The 18,270-nt window shown below is 42.6% G+C and overlaps 1 protein-coding gene across 10 annotated transcripts in view; it reads left to right on the forward strand.

The window, feature by feature from the left end:
• Nucleotides 1-18,270, forward strand: part of fat1 (FAT atypical cadherin 1) — a 70,661-nt gene that overhangs the window by 43,201 nt on the left and 9,190 nt on the right. For all 10 annotated transcript variants that reach the window (XR_002873747.1, XR_002873749.1, XM_023958002.1 and 7 more), the window contains 12 exons: nt 790-1,065; nt 1,278-1,488; nt 1,886-5,959; nt 8,038-8,234; nt 8,349-8,502; nt 9,603-9,836; nt 12,316-12,702; nt 13,529-13,743; nt 15,854-15,991; nt 16,176-16,319; nt 16,781-16,978; nt 17,511-18,107. Coding sequence is in view for 8 of the 10 variants with exons in the window: in XM_023958002.1 (XP_023813770.1) it covers nt 790-1,065; nt 1,278-1,488; nt 1,886-5,959; nt 8,038-8,234; nt 8,349-8,502; nt 9,603-9,836; nt 12,316-12,702; nt 13,529-13,743; nt 15,854-15,991; nt 16,176-16,319; nt 16,781-16,978; nt 17,511-18,107 (6,825 nt within the window). In the remaining 2 variants the exon portion in view is untranslated. The remainder of the gene's footprint in view (nt 1-789; nt 1,066-1,277; nt 1,489-1,885; nt 5,960-8,037; nt 8,235-8,348; nt 8,503-9,602; nt 9,837-12,315; nt 12,703-13,528; nt 13,744-15,853; nt 15,992-16,175; nt 16,320-16,780; nt 16,979-17,510; nt 18,108-18,270) is intronic.

Consider the following 18,270-nt stretch of genomic DNA (forward strand, 5'->3'; position numbering starts at 1 on the left):
ACCCAGAGTTTTTCAGAGTACTTTTTCTTCTACTTTTGAGAGATATCTGCTTTTATTGGAAAGAAAAATTCTGATTAGCGGTGTGATGCGAGTTGTTCATGGCACAAGAGATATGGCAGGATAAAGACAGCGTGCATCCCAGCAACCCCCCCTGCGAGATGACATCTGTGAGCTTCAGCAGCGCTGCCAACATCACAGCACACAGCAGATTGTAACTGTTATCAGTCCTGTCAGGTTGGGCCTATATTTGCCTCCGATCCGGTCGCACATTGCTCAACAAACAGTATTATGACCACAAACCCAAGTGGTCAGTTGTTTTGAGCAGAGATCTGACGAACCCTGGTGAGCGGATACCTGGTCAAGGCTTTTGTGCCTTCAGTGCTTCTGCAAAAAAACAGCTCGGCACCAACGGTCCCCTTTGCAGGATATAACCCCCTGGTGTCTGGTATGCAGGTGTCTAATCTGGCCTGATCCCTTTGTTCCCCATGTTTGGCAGCGACAGAAGCCTCTCGCTGGGATGGGAAACAAAGATGGCATTCCAGCAGCTCTTCATAATCCTCTGTCGGAAGTCCAGTAGACAAGTGGCTGGTGTTGATAAAACATGCTCCCGGAGGAATTTTGTAGTTTGGGGATGTTAAATTCCTGTTTATTGCATATAGGCGAAACAAAAAATGTATTTTTAGATAAAAAGTCAATTTAAATAAGTGATACAAGTCTGTGCAATTGCCTCTAAACAAATAAAACACAATTTAAACAAAATTAATAAACCCACTTCCTCTCATTTTTTAGGTGCTTATTCGCGTCATCGACACCAACAACCACAGGCCTCAGTTCTCCAATCAGGTTTATGTTGTCAACATCCCTGAAGATGAGCCAGCAGGGACTGAGGTCATGCAGATCAGTGCCATGGACAGAGATGAGAAGAACAAACTGACCTTTACACTCCTGAGCAGCACAGATCCCTTCAGCCTCAGGAAGTTCCGCCTGGACCCAGGAACAGGAACATTATACACCACCGAACCTCTGGATCATGAGACAATGCATCGTCACGTTCTCACTGTTATGGTATGAATCACTGACACACATAAAAGTAGAAGACATTTTATTTTTATTGATATTTTGAAAGGAGATTTCATTCCCGCAATGAAATGGAAACTTTGTTGGTCTGGTATTCCAAACATGGAAGATTCAATTCAATCTCTTTTTAAGCAGACATTTTTATTTCTCTTCTCTTTGTGTCCGCTGTTCTTCAATCTTAATAAGTATCTTATCCCCAGGTTCGAGATCAAGACATTCCAGTAAAGCGGAATCTTGTGAGAGTTATTATCAACGTGGACGACACCAACGACAACGCACCCTGGTTTATAGGGATTCCTTACTCTGGCCGTGTTTTTGAATCTGCAGCCATCGGCACAGCCGTGCTACAGGTCACTGCTCTTGACAAAGACACAGGACACAACGCAGAGGTTATCTACAGCATTGAATCAGGTAATTAACCACTTAATAGCAAAAGACTTTATTGGAATATAAAGGAAATTGAAACCTTCTCATTATAACATTTGATTTAAAATCTACTTTATTTGCAATAAAACATACTATGAAATTCATAATTTTGAAGACTTTGTATTGGTAAAGATTGATAAAGTGGAAGGACAGTAAATTCCTCTGTTTCCCACCCATTTTCTCTCACAAAAATCTGCAAAAGACAAGCATTTATTTTTGTTTGTAAATATGCATATTTATATTTTTTGAACTTTTATGATTGAGTTGTTTTCAAGAAGTACAACTTGCATACTGTTAAATAAAGAAATTATGTTTTTAGTAGTCTTACTGTGAAAAAAAAAATTTTTTTTAATTCCTTCTCTTTTATTTTATTGTCTGGCAGGAAATGTTGCAAACTGTTTTGCCATCGATTCTGTTCTTGGGACAGTAACCGTGGCCAAAGAACTGGATCGCAGCAGCAGGACAGCATTTGAGCTCGTCTTAAAAGCTACTGATAATGGAACGCCACCATTGTCTACCACCACCACTGTAAACATTGCAGTGACAGTTTCTGACAATGCAGCTCCTAGATTCACCGAAAAGGAGTTTGCAGCAGAAATCAGTGAATCTGCTCATCCCGGAAGCTTTGTAAGCTCCATCACAGCCGTCAGCCAGTCCTCCATTTTCTATCAAATAAAAGCCGGCAACATCAACAATGCATTTGATATCAACCCCAACTCAGGAGTGGTTGTAACGCGGCAAACTTTAGATTATGAGAGCAACTCTCACTACAAGCTTATAATACAGGGCACCAACATGGCCGGACTTGCCAGCAACACAACGCTTTTGATTCATCTAAAAGATGAAAATGACAATACTCCAGTCTTTATCCAAAGGGAATTCAAAGGTGTAATCAGCGAGTCATCCCCAGTCAACAGTGTTGTTCTAACCCATGAAAACACTCCCCTTGTTATTCATGCTTCCGATGCTGATTGTGACCAGAATGCCAGACTCATTTATCAGATTGTTGAACCTTATGCTCATAACTATTTTGCCATTGACTCAAGCACAGGAGCCATCAGAATCACAACAACTTTGGATTACGAAGAGAGGAGTGTTTTTCATTTCACAGTTCAGGTGCATGATCTAGGAATGCCTCGGCTGTTTGCGGAGACAGCCGCCAACGTGACCATTAACGTAATTGACGTCAATGACTGCTCTCCCAGTTTCACTCAAGAAGTCTACGAAGCAGTCATTGTTTTGCCAACATACAAAGGCGTAGAGGTAATTCAAGTCAACGCCACCGACTCCGACTCTGGGCCCAATTCAAAGCTTTTGTTCTCCATCTCTGAAGGAAATATTGGTGATAAATTTAAGATAGAACCAGTGAAAGGTATTATCTCAATACAAAATGTTACACAGCTTAGGAGCAGGTATGAATTAAGTATTAGAGTCTCTGATGGTAGGTTTGCCACCATTGCTAGAGTGAAGATCAGTGTCAAAGAAAATAAACAAAGCAAGTTGAAATTCACCCAGGACTCTTACAAAGTTTACATCAAGGAAAATTCCTCTGACAAGAAAACACTGGCTGTAATTGCTGCTGTGGGGAATCAAGTGAATGAGCCATTATTTTTTAGAATTCTTAATCCTGATAGCAGATTTCAAATCAGCCAGACGTCTGGGGTTGTCTCAACTACGGGAATACCATTTGATCGCGAAGCACAGGACACGTACGACATTGTTGTGGAAGTCACAGGACAGGACAAATCTGAGGATGCGGCTCATGTTTTAGTAACTCTGACTGTCGAAGATGTCAATGACAACAACCCTATGTTTGTGAACCTGCCGTATCACGCCCTGGTCCAAATGGATGCAGAGGAAGGCCAGCTTGTTCGTCAGGTCACCGCAGTGGACAAAGATGTGGGCTCAAATGCAGATATCCATTACTACCTTAAGGAGCATCAGGGAAGTTTTGAAATTACCCGGTCTGGTGAAATTCTGCTCAAAAAGAAGTTTGATAAAGATTCACTCAACAAAGACTTTGTCATAGTCGTCGTTGCACAGGATAATGGAGAAATACCTCTCTCGGCAGAAGTAGAAGTGCCAGTCAGAGTTGTGAACAAAGCAATACCCATTTTTGAGAGGCCTTTTTACAGTATTGAAATTCCTGAAAATATTCAATTGCACTCCCCCGTTCTGCATGTCCAGGCAAATGATTCCGAAGGCCCTCGGATTGTATATACAATCTCTGAAGGAGATCCTTTTAAACAGTTCTCGATTGATTTTAACACAGGAGTCATTCATGTAATACAACCATTGGACTTTGAGACTCATCCTGCCTATAAGTTAAATGTTAGAGCTACAGACTCTCTGACAGGAGCGCACTCAGATGTGTTTGTCGATGTTATACTGGAAGATATCAATGACAATACCCCTGTGTTCCTGTCAAGATCGTACTATGCTAACATATCTGAGGCATCTGTCATTGGCACATCCATTTTACAGGTGGAAGCTAAAGATTCTGACACTGGCAATAACCAAGAAATATTCTATCAACTGGTCGACGAAAAGGGGAAGAGTTCCAATTATTTTATCATTGACCGTGACAAAGGAATTATCTCTTTAGCACAAGTTCTTGATCATGAAGACATACAGCAGCACAAGTTGAGAGCTCGTGTTGTGGATGGAGGAGTTCCAGCCCTTTCCAGTGAGGTCACTGTGACAATAGATGTTACGGACCTAAATGACAATGCCCCTATGTTCACTGAATTCATCTATAACACCACAGTTAGCGAGCTGGCTCCACGTGGACACTTTGTCATCCAAGTTCAGGCATCTGATCCTGACAGTTCAGATACAAAAAAGTTGGAGTTTGCAATCATATCTGGGAATGATGAACAGAACTTTGCCATCAACAAACAAACAGGGACCATACTCATTTCCAACCACCGCCGCCCACACATGCAACCCCTATACAACCTTAGTGTATCAGTGTCAGATGGCGTATTCATAGGCTCAGCCCTTGTCATGGTAACAGTTGTTGGTGCCAACTTCCACAACCCCACCTTCTCTCAGACTGACTCTTTAGTAGAACTTGTTGAAAATTCACCTGTAGGTACCCTTGTAGCACAAGCACAGGCAATAGATCCTGACGAAGGGATATATGGCCAAATAACATACGAGATTGTCAATGATTTTGCTAGGGACAAGTTCTCAATCAATGACAAAGGAGAGATTTTGACACTTGAAAGTCTGGATCGTGAAAATACAGTCGAGAAAATCATTCCAATCTCCCTGATGGCTAAAGACGGTGGTGGAAAAGTAGGCTTCTGTATTATTAATGTTATCGTCACAGATGCCAATGACAATGCCCCGAAGTTTAGAGCAGCTGAATACAAATCAACAATTCCATCGGATGTCCCAAGAGGAACCTCTTTACTTAAAATTGCAGCTTCAGACATGGATGAGGGCAGTAACGCTGACATTGAGTACTTTCTTGAAGCAGATGCTGAAAATGTGAGAGAAAATTTTGAAATACATAAAACCTCTGGGGTCATTGTAACCAAAGAAAGTCTCATTGGTCTGGAAAATGAGCTGTATGCATTCTTTGTGAGGGCAAAAGACACTGGGAATCCATCCAAAGATTCAGTTGTCCATGTTTACATCAGGATTGTCTCATCAGACACGCCCATTCACAAATTTGTTGAGCCACATTATCTTTACACAGTTAGTGAGGACCTTCCCATTGGCACAGAGATAGCTCTGATTCAGGCTGAAGGCCACGAGGGACTGACATACAGCCTTGTGAAAGGAAACACACCAGAAAGCAACGAGGATGACGTGTTTGTCGTAGATCGAGAGAATGGAGCACTGAAGTTGCAAAAGAGCCTTGACCATGAAATGACCAAATGGTATCAACTAACTTTGCTTGCCCAGGCGAGGTTTGAAAATGATGACATACTTGCATCTGTCAACGTAAACATCCAAGTGAAAGATGTCAACGACAACAAGCCAATTTTTGAGGCCAACCCCTACAAGGCCGTTACAGTTGAAAACCTTGCAAGTGGGACTCAAGTTGTACAGGTCAGAGCCACCGACCTGGACTCCGGCACCAACAGCCATGTCATCTACAGCCTTGACCCCAAGCAGAACTCACAGGAAATATTTGAACTGTTCTCAGTCAATAGTGAAACTGGATGGGTGACCACTTTAAAAGAGCTGGACCGTGAAAAAATGGACAAATATACAATTGCAGTCCTAGCCACAGACCAAGGGGACACAATTCAACATATCTCTGGCACCACAGTGGAGGTAACAGTAGCCGACGTAAACGACAACCCACCGCGCTTCACCGCCGAAATCTACAAAGGAACAGTCAGTGAAGATGACCCTCCGCCTAGTGGGGTGATCGCCATCCTCAGCACGACAGATGATGACTCAGAGGATTTTAATAAACAAGTGAACTACTTCATCACAGGTGGGTTTTTTTCATTACTGTGTGAATGCAATTAGTGAGCCCAGAGTTGTTCCTGTAATCCAGTTACATAACATATAATTTTTTAAAATAAAAAGCATTATCAGTTGATGCCTCATCAGATGACACTTTTTCTTTCTTTCCTATAATCTCAAGTGTTGTCCAAAAAAGCGGGACCTAGAAATGACTCTGTGTAATTGTTGCCAGGATACCAATTTTACTTTTTTATAATAGAATTCAAAGTTTTAATGTAAACTCCAGTGAAAGGGGGAAGGTTTATTAAAAAAAGATATTACCAAGATTAGAAACCCTCTGCTTTTACATGTACTGCATAAAAACTAAAATAATATAAAAGTGTTTGCAGGCTGCAAAATTGCATTAAACATTGTATTAAACTAAAAATTTGAATTAAGCGTCGATACAAATCAGTTGATGTCATTTCATAACCTTTGTAATTGCTTCTTTTTAATAATCAGTTTAAACAATTTAACTATTATTAAATCCTTGTACACTGCGATAATTACTTTGTTTCCTCTAACTGGTTTTAAAGTTTAGCTTGAATTAAATACATTTATGAGATCGAGATTCTGAAAGGGTTTGACATTTAAAATAAAATTTAAAAAGACGTTTCTTTAAAACTACAGGATTTTATCATTTAAACAAGATATGTTAACATCAAAATTAAAGTTAAAGTCCCTCTATCTGTCACATGTCACACACCTAGGTGTGCAAAATTTGTTCTCCGCATTTGACCCATCCCCTGGGGGAGCAGTGAGCTGCAGACACAGCCGCGCTCGGGAACCAATTGGTGGCTTAACCCTCCAATCCAACCCCTTAATGCTGAGTGTCAAGCAGGGAGCAAATAGGTCCCATTTTTAAGGTCTTCGGTCTGACTCGGGGGTTCAAACTCGGCCTGGGTTATAACCCAGGACCTTCTGGTTACTGGGCGGACACTCTAACCACAAGGCCACTGAGCTGGTTAACAACACAAGTAGTACCGTTAGCAGCTGTAATGACATCACCACACACTATTCCCAGCACGTACATAGTTTTCAATACTTTTGGTAAATGGTAAATGGCGTATACTTATATAGCGCTTTTCTACCTACAAGGCCCAAAGCGCTTTACAGTCACAGACCCATTCACCCAGTCACACACATATTCACACACAGATGGTGGCTCCGCTGCCGAACACAGGCGGCCACCCCCCTTTTATATGAACTAAGACTATTTATTTTATTTTTGCATGTTGTGCAATAGGCCTGTATAATAAATCGCAAATTTATCGTTATAGCGATATCAAGCTGTGCACTACGCATATCGCAAAAGATGGCAGAAATTGCAATAAATGGTTACCTTAAATGTGCTAAAACAATCTAATGGTGGCTTAGAATATTTATCAAAGCAAAAAAATCCATTTATGCATTTGACCAATCGGATGGACCCCTTCACTTTGTTTACTCAGCGGATGGAGCCTTTTATGCTAGATAGAGCCTCCTATGTAGACAAAGGTCATTTGGATTATTATTTAAATTATGTTGACTCTAATTTGAATTAAACTGTTGCAGTGAAATGGAAATATTTTTTACTTTTGTTCATGTATCGCAAGTTATATTGTCATCGCAAAACTGATCACTACAGTCGCTAATTGGGAGTTTTCCTTATATCGTGCAGCCCTAATGTGCAATAATGCAACATGAAATCATTCCAAAAAGCAACATCATTTTTCCATGCTTGTATTGCCTCGTGGCTTTTGGCTTTCGCCAACCAAGTGTTCACACCATGACTGGACATGCTGTTGTGCTTTACTCCCTTAAAGGTGGCCCATCAAAATGCTATTTGGACATGTTTTTTATAGCCTGGGTAACCAAAATTTGAATAAAAAAAATAAAAATCTTTCGATTAAACAGATCATGATTATAATCATGCCCTGTGTTTCATAGTTTGAATGTTTGCTTTGATATTTCATTTAGGTTCTGCCTTATGCAGCAAGTGGGGATATTTTAGACGGCAGTGCTTTAGCTTCTTTTTTTTCTCTTCCATTTTCTGATTTTTATACTTTTTTTTTCATTTTTCAACAGGAGGAGATCCGCTTGGTCAATTTGCCATCGAACATGTTCAGAATGAATGGAAGGTTTCTGTCAGGAAACCTCTGGACCGTGAGGTGATGGACAATTACCTCCTCAATATTACTGCCAGTGATGGCATCTTCACCGCTAAAGCTGTTGTGGAGGTGAAGGTGCTAGACGCCAATGACAACGACCCAGTGTGCGAACAGGTAAAGGCTACTTTTGTTGTCATTTTACATTAAGCCGCCTTATTTCGGTTTTCTGCATTGCCTTTAATTTGACCCCCTCCTATCTTTTCTTTCTCGTTCCTCTTTGCCCTCCAGCTTCTCTACAGTGAAAGCGTCCCAGAGGACTCCCCGGCTGGCAGGCTCATCTTGCAGGTCTCTGCCACAGATGCTGACATCCGCTCAAATGCCCAAATCTCTTTTGAACTCCAGGGAGTTGGAGCAGAGTTGTTCATCATTGACTCCGACACAGGTGCGTTCCCACAGTCAATGTCATTTGCTCAAAGGCTCTGCCGCCAGAGGAGCAGGAACCGTGCAACGTTTTAGTGTACCGCGGAAAGATTCCACCACAATACAGTCTGACAGAATAATACAGTTTGAAAGAATTATTTTGGAGTTTATTTTTATAGATCCATTTGTGGTTTTATTGAATATGTGTTAAACGGTGTCATAAAAGCCACAGAAGCAACCTAGCATGACAGCAGTTTTACATCCTTCATGGAAACTGCCTCCTTTCACTGAATGTTTCTGTGTTGTTGTGTGTGAACTGTCTGCCAAAAAGATTTAGGAGATTTTATTTAGGTATTATTTACCTGTGTTTTTTTTTTTTTTTAAGAAAGTAGGAACATTTCCCTGCAGAGCCACAAAAACCCCCCTTTACAGTAACAGTGAAGAGGAGAGGTACACAGTTTTGTTGAGTTAATGGCCATTATTTTTACTTGCTTGCAAATGATGCCCTTTGGGAGAGGTTCTAAATCAGTCAGTCTACAAACTCTCCAATCAAACCAACCCGTTTTTAAAGGTTCATACTAAATAAAGAGGATGTAAAGCCCAAGCTCAGGAAGCTAGGAGATCTTCGCAACTCCACCACACATCTGCTGTCACACAAACAACTAAATGAAGCAGCAACACTGTCCAGCAAACACTATTGTGCTTCTGTTAGGGAGGAGGAAGATTTCCTTTTTTTAGTGCAGACGAGTGGGAGTAATACTGATTAGGACGGCCGAGAGGCTCTGGAGCTTTCCTCCAGTGTTGTGGTTAAGTTGGCTGCCTCTCTTCCCAAGACACTTTGAAGCTGCTTTTTGCTGCCAACTCTGATGTTTTCATTCATCAGCCCTCCCTCTCAATCCCCTTTCATAGCTTTTCTTGTTCTTCAATTACTTATTCATTTCTCTCCCCTCTTGAAAGCTGCAAGTTGCTTTTTATTTAGTTGACAGATTGAGAGGGAGAGAAAAAGGAGGTGCTGTTGGAAAGTCTTAATGGTGTGAAGTGTGCCCTATCTATTAAAGTGACAGGAAATTAGCAAACATGTTGTGAAAAGTGCATGTTTGTTTGTTTGTGCCATCGTTTTAGGGGAGCTAAAGACCTCGCGGCCTCTGGACCGAGAGAAGCAGGAGGAGCACAGGTTCAAAGTGCGGGCGGTGGACGGAGGAGGGCGCTACTGCGAGGCCGACATCCACATCACGGTAGAGGACGTCAACGACAACCCGCCGCTGTTCGCGTTGGACCCTTACACGATCACCGTCTTCGAGAACACGGAGACGGGGACGTTTGTCGCAAAGCTGCTGGCGAACGACGCGGACGCGGGTGAGAAATGTTCTCTCTAAGCTCATCCTTTTAAGGATGTGAACTCCAGCGGGAGACTCCGCCACCATTACCATTACACTGCTGGAGTGGAGTCTCTTTTTTTGATTTTTTAATTCAAAGTTGTTAATTCCTTTAAAGTATGATTAATACGTTAAATATGCTGGAGGTTTTTCTTTGAAGAAAACCTCTTTAAATTCATGGTAAACTAGGGTCATTACTGAAGCTTATGATTCCGAACTATAGGCCTGCTGTGGGAAAATCTTTGGAGGGAGGATTTTATTCCCTTTTCATGCATCACAAGGAAAATCTGAGGATAATTTGTCAGTATTAGGAAAGGAAGAAGCTGGAATGTACAGGTTGTTGTTTAAAAATGAAAAAGCAGAACAACAGATTTATAAATGTGTTAAAAATCAGTCGCATGTATACAGATTTTTGTTCCGGATCATCAAGAGGTTGAGATGGACTTCAACCCCCCTTGGTCTTCATTCTGCCTTTTTTTTTTGCTGAGGCAAACAAAAACAACAAAAAAAAACTAAGTTCACAAATGCCTGCACAATGTCCGCTGAATGCGATTACCAGCCACCCACCGACCCACCCACCGCATTACTCCTGGTCACAGTTGAGCTCGAGCGACTGCACATTCTTCAGCATCTTCTGCATATTTATCTTGGCTCAGTGCTGACGCACCATGCACTTATCCTTCCACTGAGGGATTGCATTCCACTAACAGGCAAGAGGGAAAGATAATACATGTGAAATTTTCTGAATGATCAACTCCTTCAAATTAAAAGGTCCATTACCCTCTAATGAAATTCCCCTCCCTTTTCAGGCTAATTTTCTCAAAAGGGATTATTGGGATTTTCCATTTGCCGAGCTCAAGACCGCAGAGGCCACATATATTTGTCTGTAGCATCTTTTCTGTTGAGCGATCATTGCTGATCACTGAGAGGTTCATGTGTAGATATTTCTGCACTTTTGCCATGTTTGAAAACTCTCTCCAGGTTCACCCCTGAGCTTAATCCAACCTCACAACCGAAGTCAAAGAATCAAATCGGGTTTCTTATTGTGTTTCTGTTCAGACCCCAACTCCCCTCTTCCACAGCATCATTCTCTATTTAGAATGATTCAGCTGGACGCCTGGTTCAGTTTTCCACAGTCAAGGAGTTTAGCCTGTATCACCAACGGGAGGACACTCGCACTTCCTCTTTTAGCCAAATTTCAAAATCAAAGTGAACAAACCATGAGTGGTTAAAGAAAACCTTGAAAATTAAACGTCGCTGTTAGCTATTTTTTTTAGGTAATATCTAAAAAGGTCAATCAAGCAATAACTATCATATATATAAGACCCCTGAACTATAAAGCTCCATAGGCGAGTCAAAAGAGTATGAGTCAGCCACGATAGTGTATTTACAATACCTACCAACCCTGTTTGCAACACATAAAAAACAAACTAAAAAAAACTTACTGTTAATGTTTCCCAGTAACACGCATGTATAGACAGGTAACATTTTCCTTCAGATAAAAGCTTTATCCAAGTAAACATGGAGAATGCAAAAAATAAACATTGTTGCTTTGACCCAATTTCTCACTTTCTTTTTTAACCAGCCATGAAATGTCTAAGTTTAACTTCTTACTAAGAGAAGAAAGCATGCTTTATCTTCAACATCGTCTACATATTTCTGAGTGGAGTCAGTTTTTTGGCAGAGCTCGCTGTGTGCCATGGACTCGAAGAACGAACTGTGTCTGATTCTCACACACAAAGCGGAGGTCCAGTTTAGTCTTCTGTTCCAATCTGTGAGAGGGAGAAGTTATCAGTGAGAAATGACTGAACCAGACAGAGGCACCGACTGAGACCAGTGGCCTTTGATCTGTGATAAACTCCTAAATTCCTCCTCAGAACCTGCCGCATCCTTTATCGCATTTCCAAAAGCCAGTCCACTAGCCTGCAAAATCAAATTTACCTATTACTAAGATTAGTGGGCTGACAGGATGTTTACTTTCGGAAGGAATGAACGAATTTCCTGTTAAATATTGTCGGCTACCACAGCAGTAACTTATGGAAAAGGCATACGCTGAAAAGACAAGCTCTCCTGGAGTTCATGGTTTTCTTGTTTCAGTTTAACAAGGTTTAATCGTAAATTCAAAAACAAATAAATCAAACCCGCATTAGATTTATTCAGATCTCATCTTTTTTTAAATGGTTAATTTATAGTGAAATCGGGAGGCATAAAGCTGTAAAAACTGTTTCTGAAGAGGCCCAATGACGGACGGTTGGAACTGATGCCTCCAAATGACCTCACTGGTGGAAAGTGAAAATGAGCATTTTGTAGCATTTTACATTAAATGAGTGATCAGAGCTCATAAAAGTAAGGAAAAACCAATATTTGCCGCTGCTTTTCTATCATTTTGGTCAAACATTTGTATTTTGGTCAAATGTATTAAAATAAAAACCCTTTTTTTGCTTTTTCTCTCATTCCAGGTCTTAACAGCGATATCCTCTACTCGCTGATAAACTCAGCGGATGGATCTTTCTCGGTCGATGAGAACTCTGGCGTAATCAGTCTGGAGCGTCCACTGGACCGCGAGGTGCAGTCGGTGTATGAGCTGACGGCTCAGGCCATTGACCGGGGCTCCCCTCGTCTTTCCTCCCTCTGCACGGTCACGGTCTCCATCCTGGACATCAACGATAACCCTCCGGTGTTTGAACATCGCGAATACACCGCCACCGTGCCTGAGGATGTGGCCGTCGGCGCGCAACTGCTCAGAGTTCAGGCAGCCAGCCGCGACAAAGAAGCCAACGCGGAAATCTCCTACAGCATCATCAGCGGGAACGAGCACGGCATGTTCAGTGTGGATGCGCGCTCTGGTACGTGATGGCGAATGTCCAGACACTTTTTAACCAACAGCGTTAGCCCAAAAGGTGCTACTGCTGTGGAATGCAGTGCAAGTTTGAGTGTATAAAAAGTATGGGAGCAAGACTTCATCTAATCATCAGAAACAACTATTTAATCGCAATGAAACCGATTACAACCCTTTTAGTAAATTCTACAAGTCTAAAAAAAAAAGAAACATTATTATGGCTCAAATATGACCCAGCAGGGATATTGTCTATTGTATGCATCACTTTAAAGCTGCGGGCTTTTGTGAATCAAATGTCCCCCACAACATTTAACCCTTGTGCTATCCTAGGCACTTTACCATTGGGAGTTGGGTCATCTAGACCCACTAGACAGTGCTCTGAACCTTTTTTCTTCAATGATTTGTGATCTTCACTGGTGTCCATGGGTAACATGAAATCCTCTCTACCTTTATCCACCTTTGTCATGGTAGGGAGAACACGTCAATGTAAGGGTGGGGTCATCTAAGATAGCACAAGGGATATACACACCCAAACAAACGCAAACGTATAAAGTTTTTAGAATTGAAAAGTGTGGTTTATTGTAAAATAAGAGGTCTGTGGAGCCAAAAATAGTAAATCAGTGTTTCCAGAGTCATGAATATGTACTAAGTTAGCAATGAGAGGAACAACAATATTGGATGATATCTTGTGTTTTTAATCATTTAAAGAGTGAGATAAACAAATCGGGTCAAATTTGACCCGGTCCTCTAAAGACGAGTCACCTTTCGAACACATTCAAAAGTTAAAAAAGCACAAATAAAGCAAATCCAATCTCTTTTTATCTTTTCTTTAGGTGACATCTTTGTGATTGAACCACTGGACTACGAAACCTCTCATGAATACTACATCACCATAGAGGCCACAGATGGCGGGTCTCCACCTCTCAGCGACATGGCTACCGTCAACATCAACCTGACCGACGTCAACGACAACCGCCCTGTCTTCAGCCAGGACGTCTACGCCGCCGTCATCAGCGAGGACGTGGAGCTTGGAAAGACTGTGCTGGCAGTAAGGATGCTAAGATTGTCTAAGCATAGACACATTAAGGAAAAAACCCCACACAGTTATTCCACAGAATCCTGCAGGGGTTAAAAGCCCTTCTTCATTACGTCTTTAACTCTGTCCTGCTCGGTTCATCTCCTTTCTCACTCCGTTGTGTTTTCATTTCCTCGCCGCCTGTCACGTCTCTGCCCATTATTCACTGAATACACTATCACATAGCTGCACCTGTGGCAAACCACCATCTGGTGCCGTAGCTAAATAAGGACTACTGTTCTTCATGCTCACTGCACTCTGTTAAGGTGTAATATCTGACACACATGCTCAGACACTACAATTAAAATGCAGTTGCTGTTTTAAGCCTCCTATCCAATAAAAAGGATTTGTAATCTCTTTTAAGTTCTATTTTGAAATCTTCTTTATAGAGGCTTTTTAATTCTATAAGATGGTAATATGTTCAAACTCATTAACCCGGGTTTTTATATTAGTAGGAAGTGAGCCTTAAGGCCCGTACACACCGGGACGAATATTCGCCAGGCGTTATTCGCCAGCGTTTTTCGCCACGTTTTTTGTGTTCACACCCAGGCGATTTTCGCTGACGATGAGCCGAACGAACATGCGATTTCATTCCCTGACATTAGATGGCGCTTAATGTAAAAACAGAAATACTCCTGTACACAAGGTGGCGCTGCGCAACTTTACGCTTCTTAAAGTCGCTTTTCACTCAGAAGAAGAGAGCAGGTATTTACACGCTTGTCAGAATAATACAAAGAAAACATGAATATTTCAACCACCAGTTGCTCCAACTGGTGCTTGGTTCGGGGATATTTTAGAATGTCCGTCATTATTTCTTCGCGGCAGTGTAGACGCTACTTGGCGTCTGTCTTCTTCACTTGTATGTGTGCTCAGCAAGGCAGTTTTGTGTTTGAGCGCCCCCAAGTTGTGTTTTACTGTAACTTCAGAAGCTCCAGACACGTGTGCAAAAGCGCCATTCTCATTGGTCGAATAGATTTCGACGCGAGGCGTCAAAAAAAACAAAAAACAACCCGAGGCGTTTTTTTTTTACGCTTTGACGCGTGGCGTTTTTTCGCGTCGGTCTGCACACTCTCATTGGTGCCCTTTGTTTAGTCACGAGGCGTTAAACGTCAGCGAAAATTGCCGGCGAAATTCGTCCCGGTGTGAACGGGCCTTTAGTCGCACAAATTGAACCAAAGAACTAACAACAAACCGTAGGAATGTCAGGACGGCGTGTTTGTCCGTGTGGAAGTGGACCTGAGTGCTGATATTTTAGTTAAGAGGAAGAAGAGCAGACGGCGCAAGTACAAGGCTAAAAGAATCAAAAGAAACGGTGTGGATCTGCCAGCAAAAAACAGACATTCATTTTGAGGAACCAGAATAAAACCAAAAATCTAACCCATGATATCAGAGTGATACATCTAAACCAAACCAGAGGGAGTCTCAATTCACTCCAGCATTAGAGGGCAGCATCTTCACAGCTGGTTGACATGTTTTATATGGTTAACACTGGATTAAAAAAGAAAAAATGCTTGTCCCACCCAATGTCTTGAGAAGGTTAAAATTTACTTTAGAGAAATCTTGATGTACACCATGCCCCCTTTACAGATTTCCTAAGAGTGTGACATTAAATGCTCGATTTATTTATAAATTAAATATTTTTTTATTCAAAATAAATATTTTTACATCATTATGAAAGAAATGCATAAATTAGGACAGCTAAACTCCAAACTTCTATGCAAATGTGTAAACTTATTGTTGTAACTTCCAAGAAATATTCAGGGGAAAAGCTGGTAAGTTTTTGGTCAGCTCGGTGTCCGTCTTAAAACTGGACTTAGTTTGTGCAGCTGTGTTTTTGTCTTTTTCTTTTTTTCATCAATCAAACATGTGATTTGGCCTGTGCTAAAACTGTAACAGCTCCCTGGACACGGCTGCAGCAGACACACACGCGCCCTGCACAAATATTTACAACTGCCAGGAAATGATGTGTTTATTCCCCCGATCACGCTTAGATTGGAAAGTAAAGAACAGAATAGTCTTTTACTTGGTCTCACACTTTCCCCACTGATTGACGATGGACTGATTTTCTGCGTTTGACCCGCAGGTTATGGCGGAGGATTTTGACGGGCCCTCCTACGATCACGTCCAGTATTCCATCGTGGACGGTAACCAAGGCAGCCCTTTCACCATTGATCCACTCCGAGGGGAGCTCAAAGTTGCTCGCCAGCTGGACCGAGAGCGAGTAAGAGAAACAGTGCTGACTGTACACATGCAGCGCAAAAAGCAGATTGCTTTCTGTGCACCAAATCAGTCATGCCGGATCTAAGAGGGGGAAGCTTGTCCATTGATCCCTGCTGCCTAATACGAGGTTCTGCCTGTGTTTGGTCTAATAACACTTTTTATTTTTTATTTTCTTTGCCCCACAGACCTCTGGATACACTCTGACGGTGGTCGCCTCGGACAACGGGGTGCCCCCCCTCTCCAGCAGTGCCACCATCAACATTGACATCTCAGACGTCAATGATAATCCTCCCCTCTTCTCCCAGGCCAACTACAGCCTCATCATCCAGGTGAGGTGGTGGAGGAGGGGGGAGGGGTCACTGCAGATAAGTGATCTGAGAGAAGAAGAAAAGACTGAGAGGAGGGTGTGCAGGAGGCTTTGCTGTGGACACAGAGAGATTAACAGAGAGAAATAATGGGAGGCTGTGCGCCTGGAATATCAAGACGCAAGGAGGGGGTTGAAGCAAGAACAGAGGTTGAAAGAGGGGGAAGGGGGGTTGCATCTTAAGTATAAGAATGTAGATTAGGGAAGGAAAGCAGAGGAGCGCTGGAGAACCGGCTTTCAAGGACTAAATTGAAGAGAAAAAAAGGACGTTCATCTATATTCTGGTTTACAGAAAAGAAGGTGAAGAAAGAAAGAAAGAAAGAAATTGCAGATGTTAAAGGGGGGATTTTAAGTTCCAACATCCGACATATCCTTCATTTTAAGAGAGAAGGAAATAACTTTGCTGCTTTTCTTTTCGATTTATAGGAGAATCGGCCAAAAGGTACGAGTGTTCTTCAGCTCACTGTGAGCGATCAAGACGCCTCGCACAACGGCCCGCCGTTTACCTTCACCATCGTGGACGGGAACGAGGGCAGCGCTTTCCTCATCAATCAACAGGGAGCTCTCGTGACTGTGGGAGCGCTCAATAGGAAATCTAAAGACAACTACCTGCTCCACGCACAGGTGAGTCACAAATCGGAGATGAGATATAAAAAAAAAAGGAGAGGATGCACTGATTTACCCATCATGCCACAGCGCTTCGTTCCTCCTTCCTTGCCATGCTCTGTTCATGTAGCCAGCACTCATCCCTGAAACATTCATGTGTTTTTCTAAAAACAGCTCGTAAGCTTGCAGGCTACTTCATGAGAGAGTTGGAGCTGAAGTGGGCACACAGTCAGTTTGGTTTGATTTGGCTGCTTCACCTCAGAAGAAGGAACAGAGAGAAAGCATGTGGGCAGATGGGACATGAAATGTTAAGTGTGTTGTTGTTTTCCACTGAGATCCACTTTCAGATTGAGTCATCTTTTTTTTTGCTTTGCCGGTTGAACCCATGCCCGTTCCTGTGAAAGTGTTAAAATGTTTGATCTTGTAAATGTTTGATTTGCTTGATTAGCCGGTATGTCTGCCATATGTGAGGGACGGAAGCACAGCAAGGCCTTGACTGCCCTCTGCTGTTCAGGAGCGGTAACCGCTATGCATCCTCTCATCTTTATAGGTTTCCGACAGCGGGAAGCCTCAGCTCTCCTCCTTCGCTTTCATCAGCGTCCGCGTGATTGAGGAGAGCATCTACTCTCCAGCCGTGCTTCCGTTGGACATTTTTGTGTCAACCTCTGGTGATGAATACCCCGGAGGCGTTCTGGGGAAGATCCACGCCACCGACCAAGACGTTTACGACACTCTCACCTACAGCCTGGCATCCTCGGCAGCTTCGTCCACAGAGCAGGGCCGAGCCTTGTTCTCAGTGTCAGCCTCTGATGGGAAGGTCATCGCCGTGCAGCCTCTCGATGTAGGTCACTACTCTCTCAATGTGACGGTGGCGGATGGACGCTTCACGACGCCTGCCGACGTGACCGTGCACGTTCGCCAAGTCGCCGCTCAGGCGCTGGAAAACTCGATTGCTGTGCGCTTTGCAAACATTGCGCCTGAGGAGTTCATCGGGGATTACTGGCGCAACTTCCAGCGAGCGCTGAGAAACATCGCCGGCGTGAGACGGAGTGACGTGCAGCTGGTGAGTCTGCAGCCGTCAGAGCAGGGAGATCTGGATGTCCTGCTGACACTGGAGAGATCTGGCAGCCCGTACCAATCCCAGGAGGTGAGGTGGACACAGTTTAGCTTCTTATTTAACAAATGACTTTTTTTTAATTCGCCTTTTTTAAATCTGCGCTCTAAACTCCTCTAAAAATGAGCCTAACTAAATTAAACCAGTTGATTCTAAAATAAATAAAGTAAAGATTCTAACTCATTGTCTTACAAAT

The sequence above is a fragment of the Oryzias latipes genome, chromosome 1 (genome assembly GCF_002234675.1).
Source record: "Oryzias latipes chromosome 1, ASM223467v1".
In the NCBI taxonomy this organism is placed as follows: Eukaryota; Metazoa; Chordata; class Actinopteri; order Beloniformes; family Adrianichthyidae; genus Oryzias; species Oryzias latipes.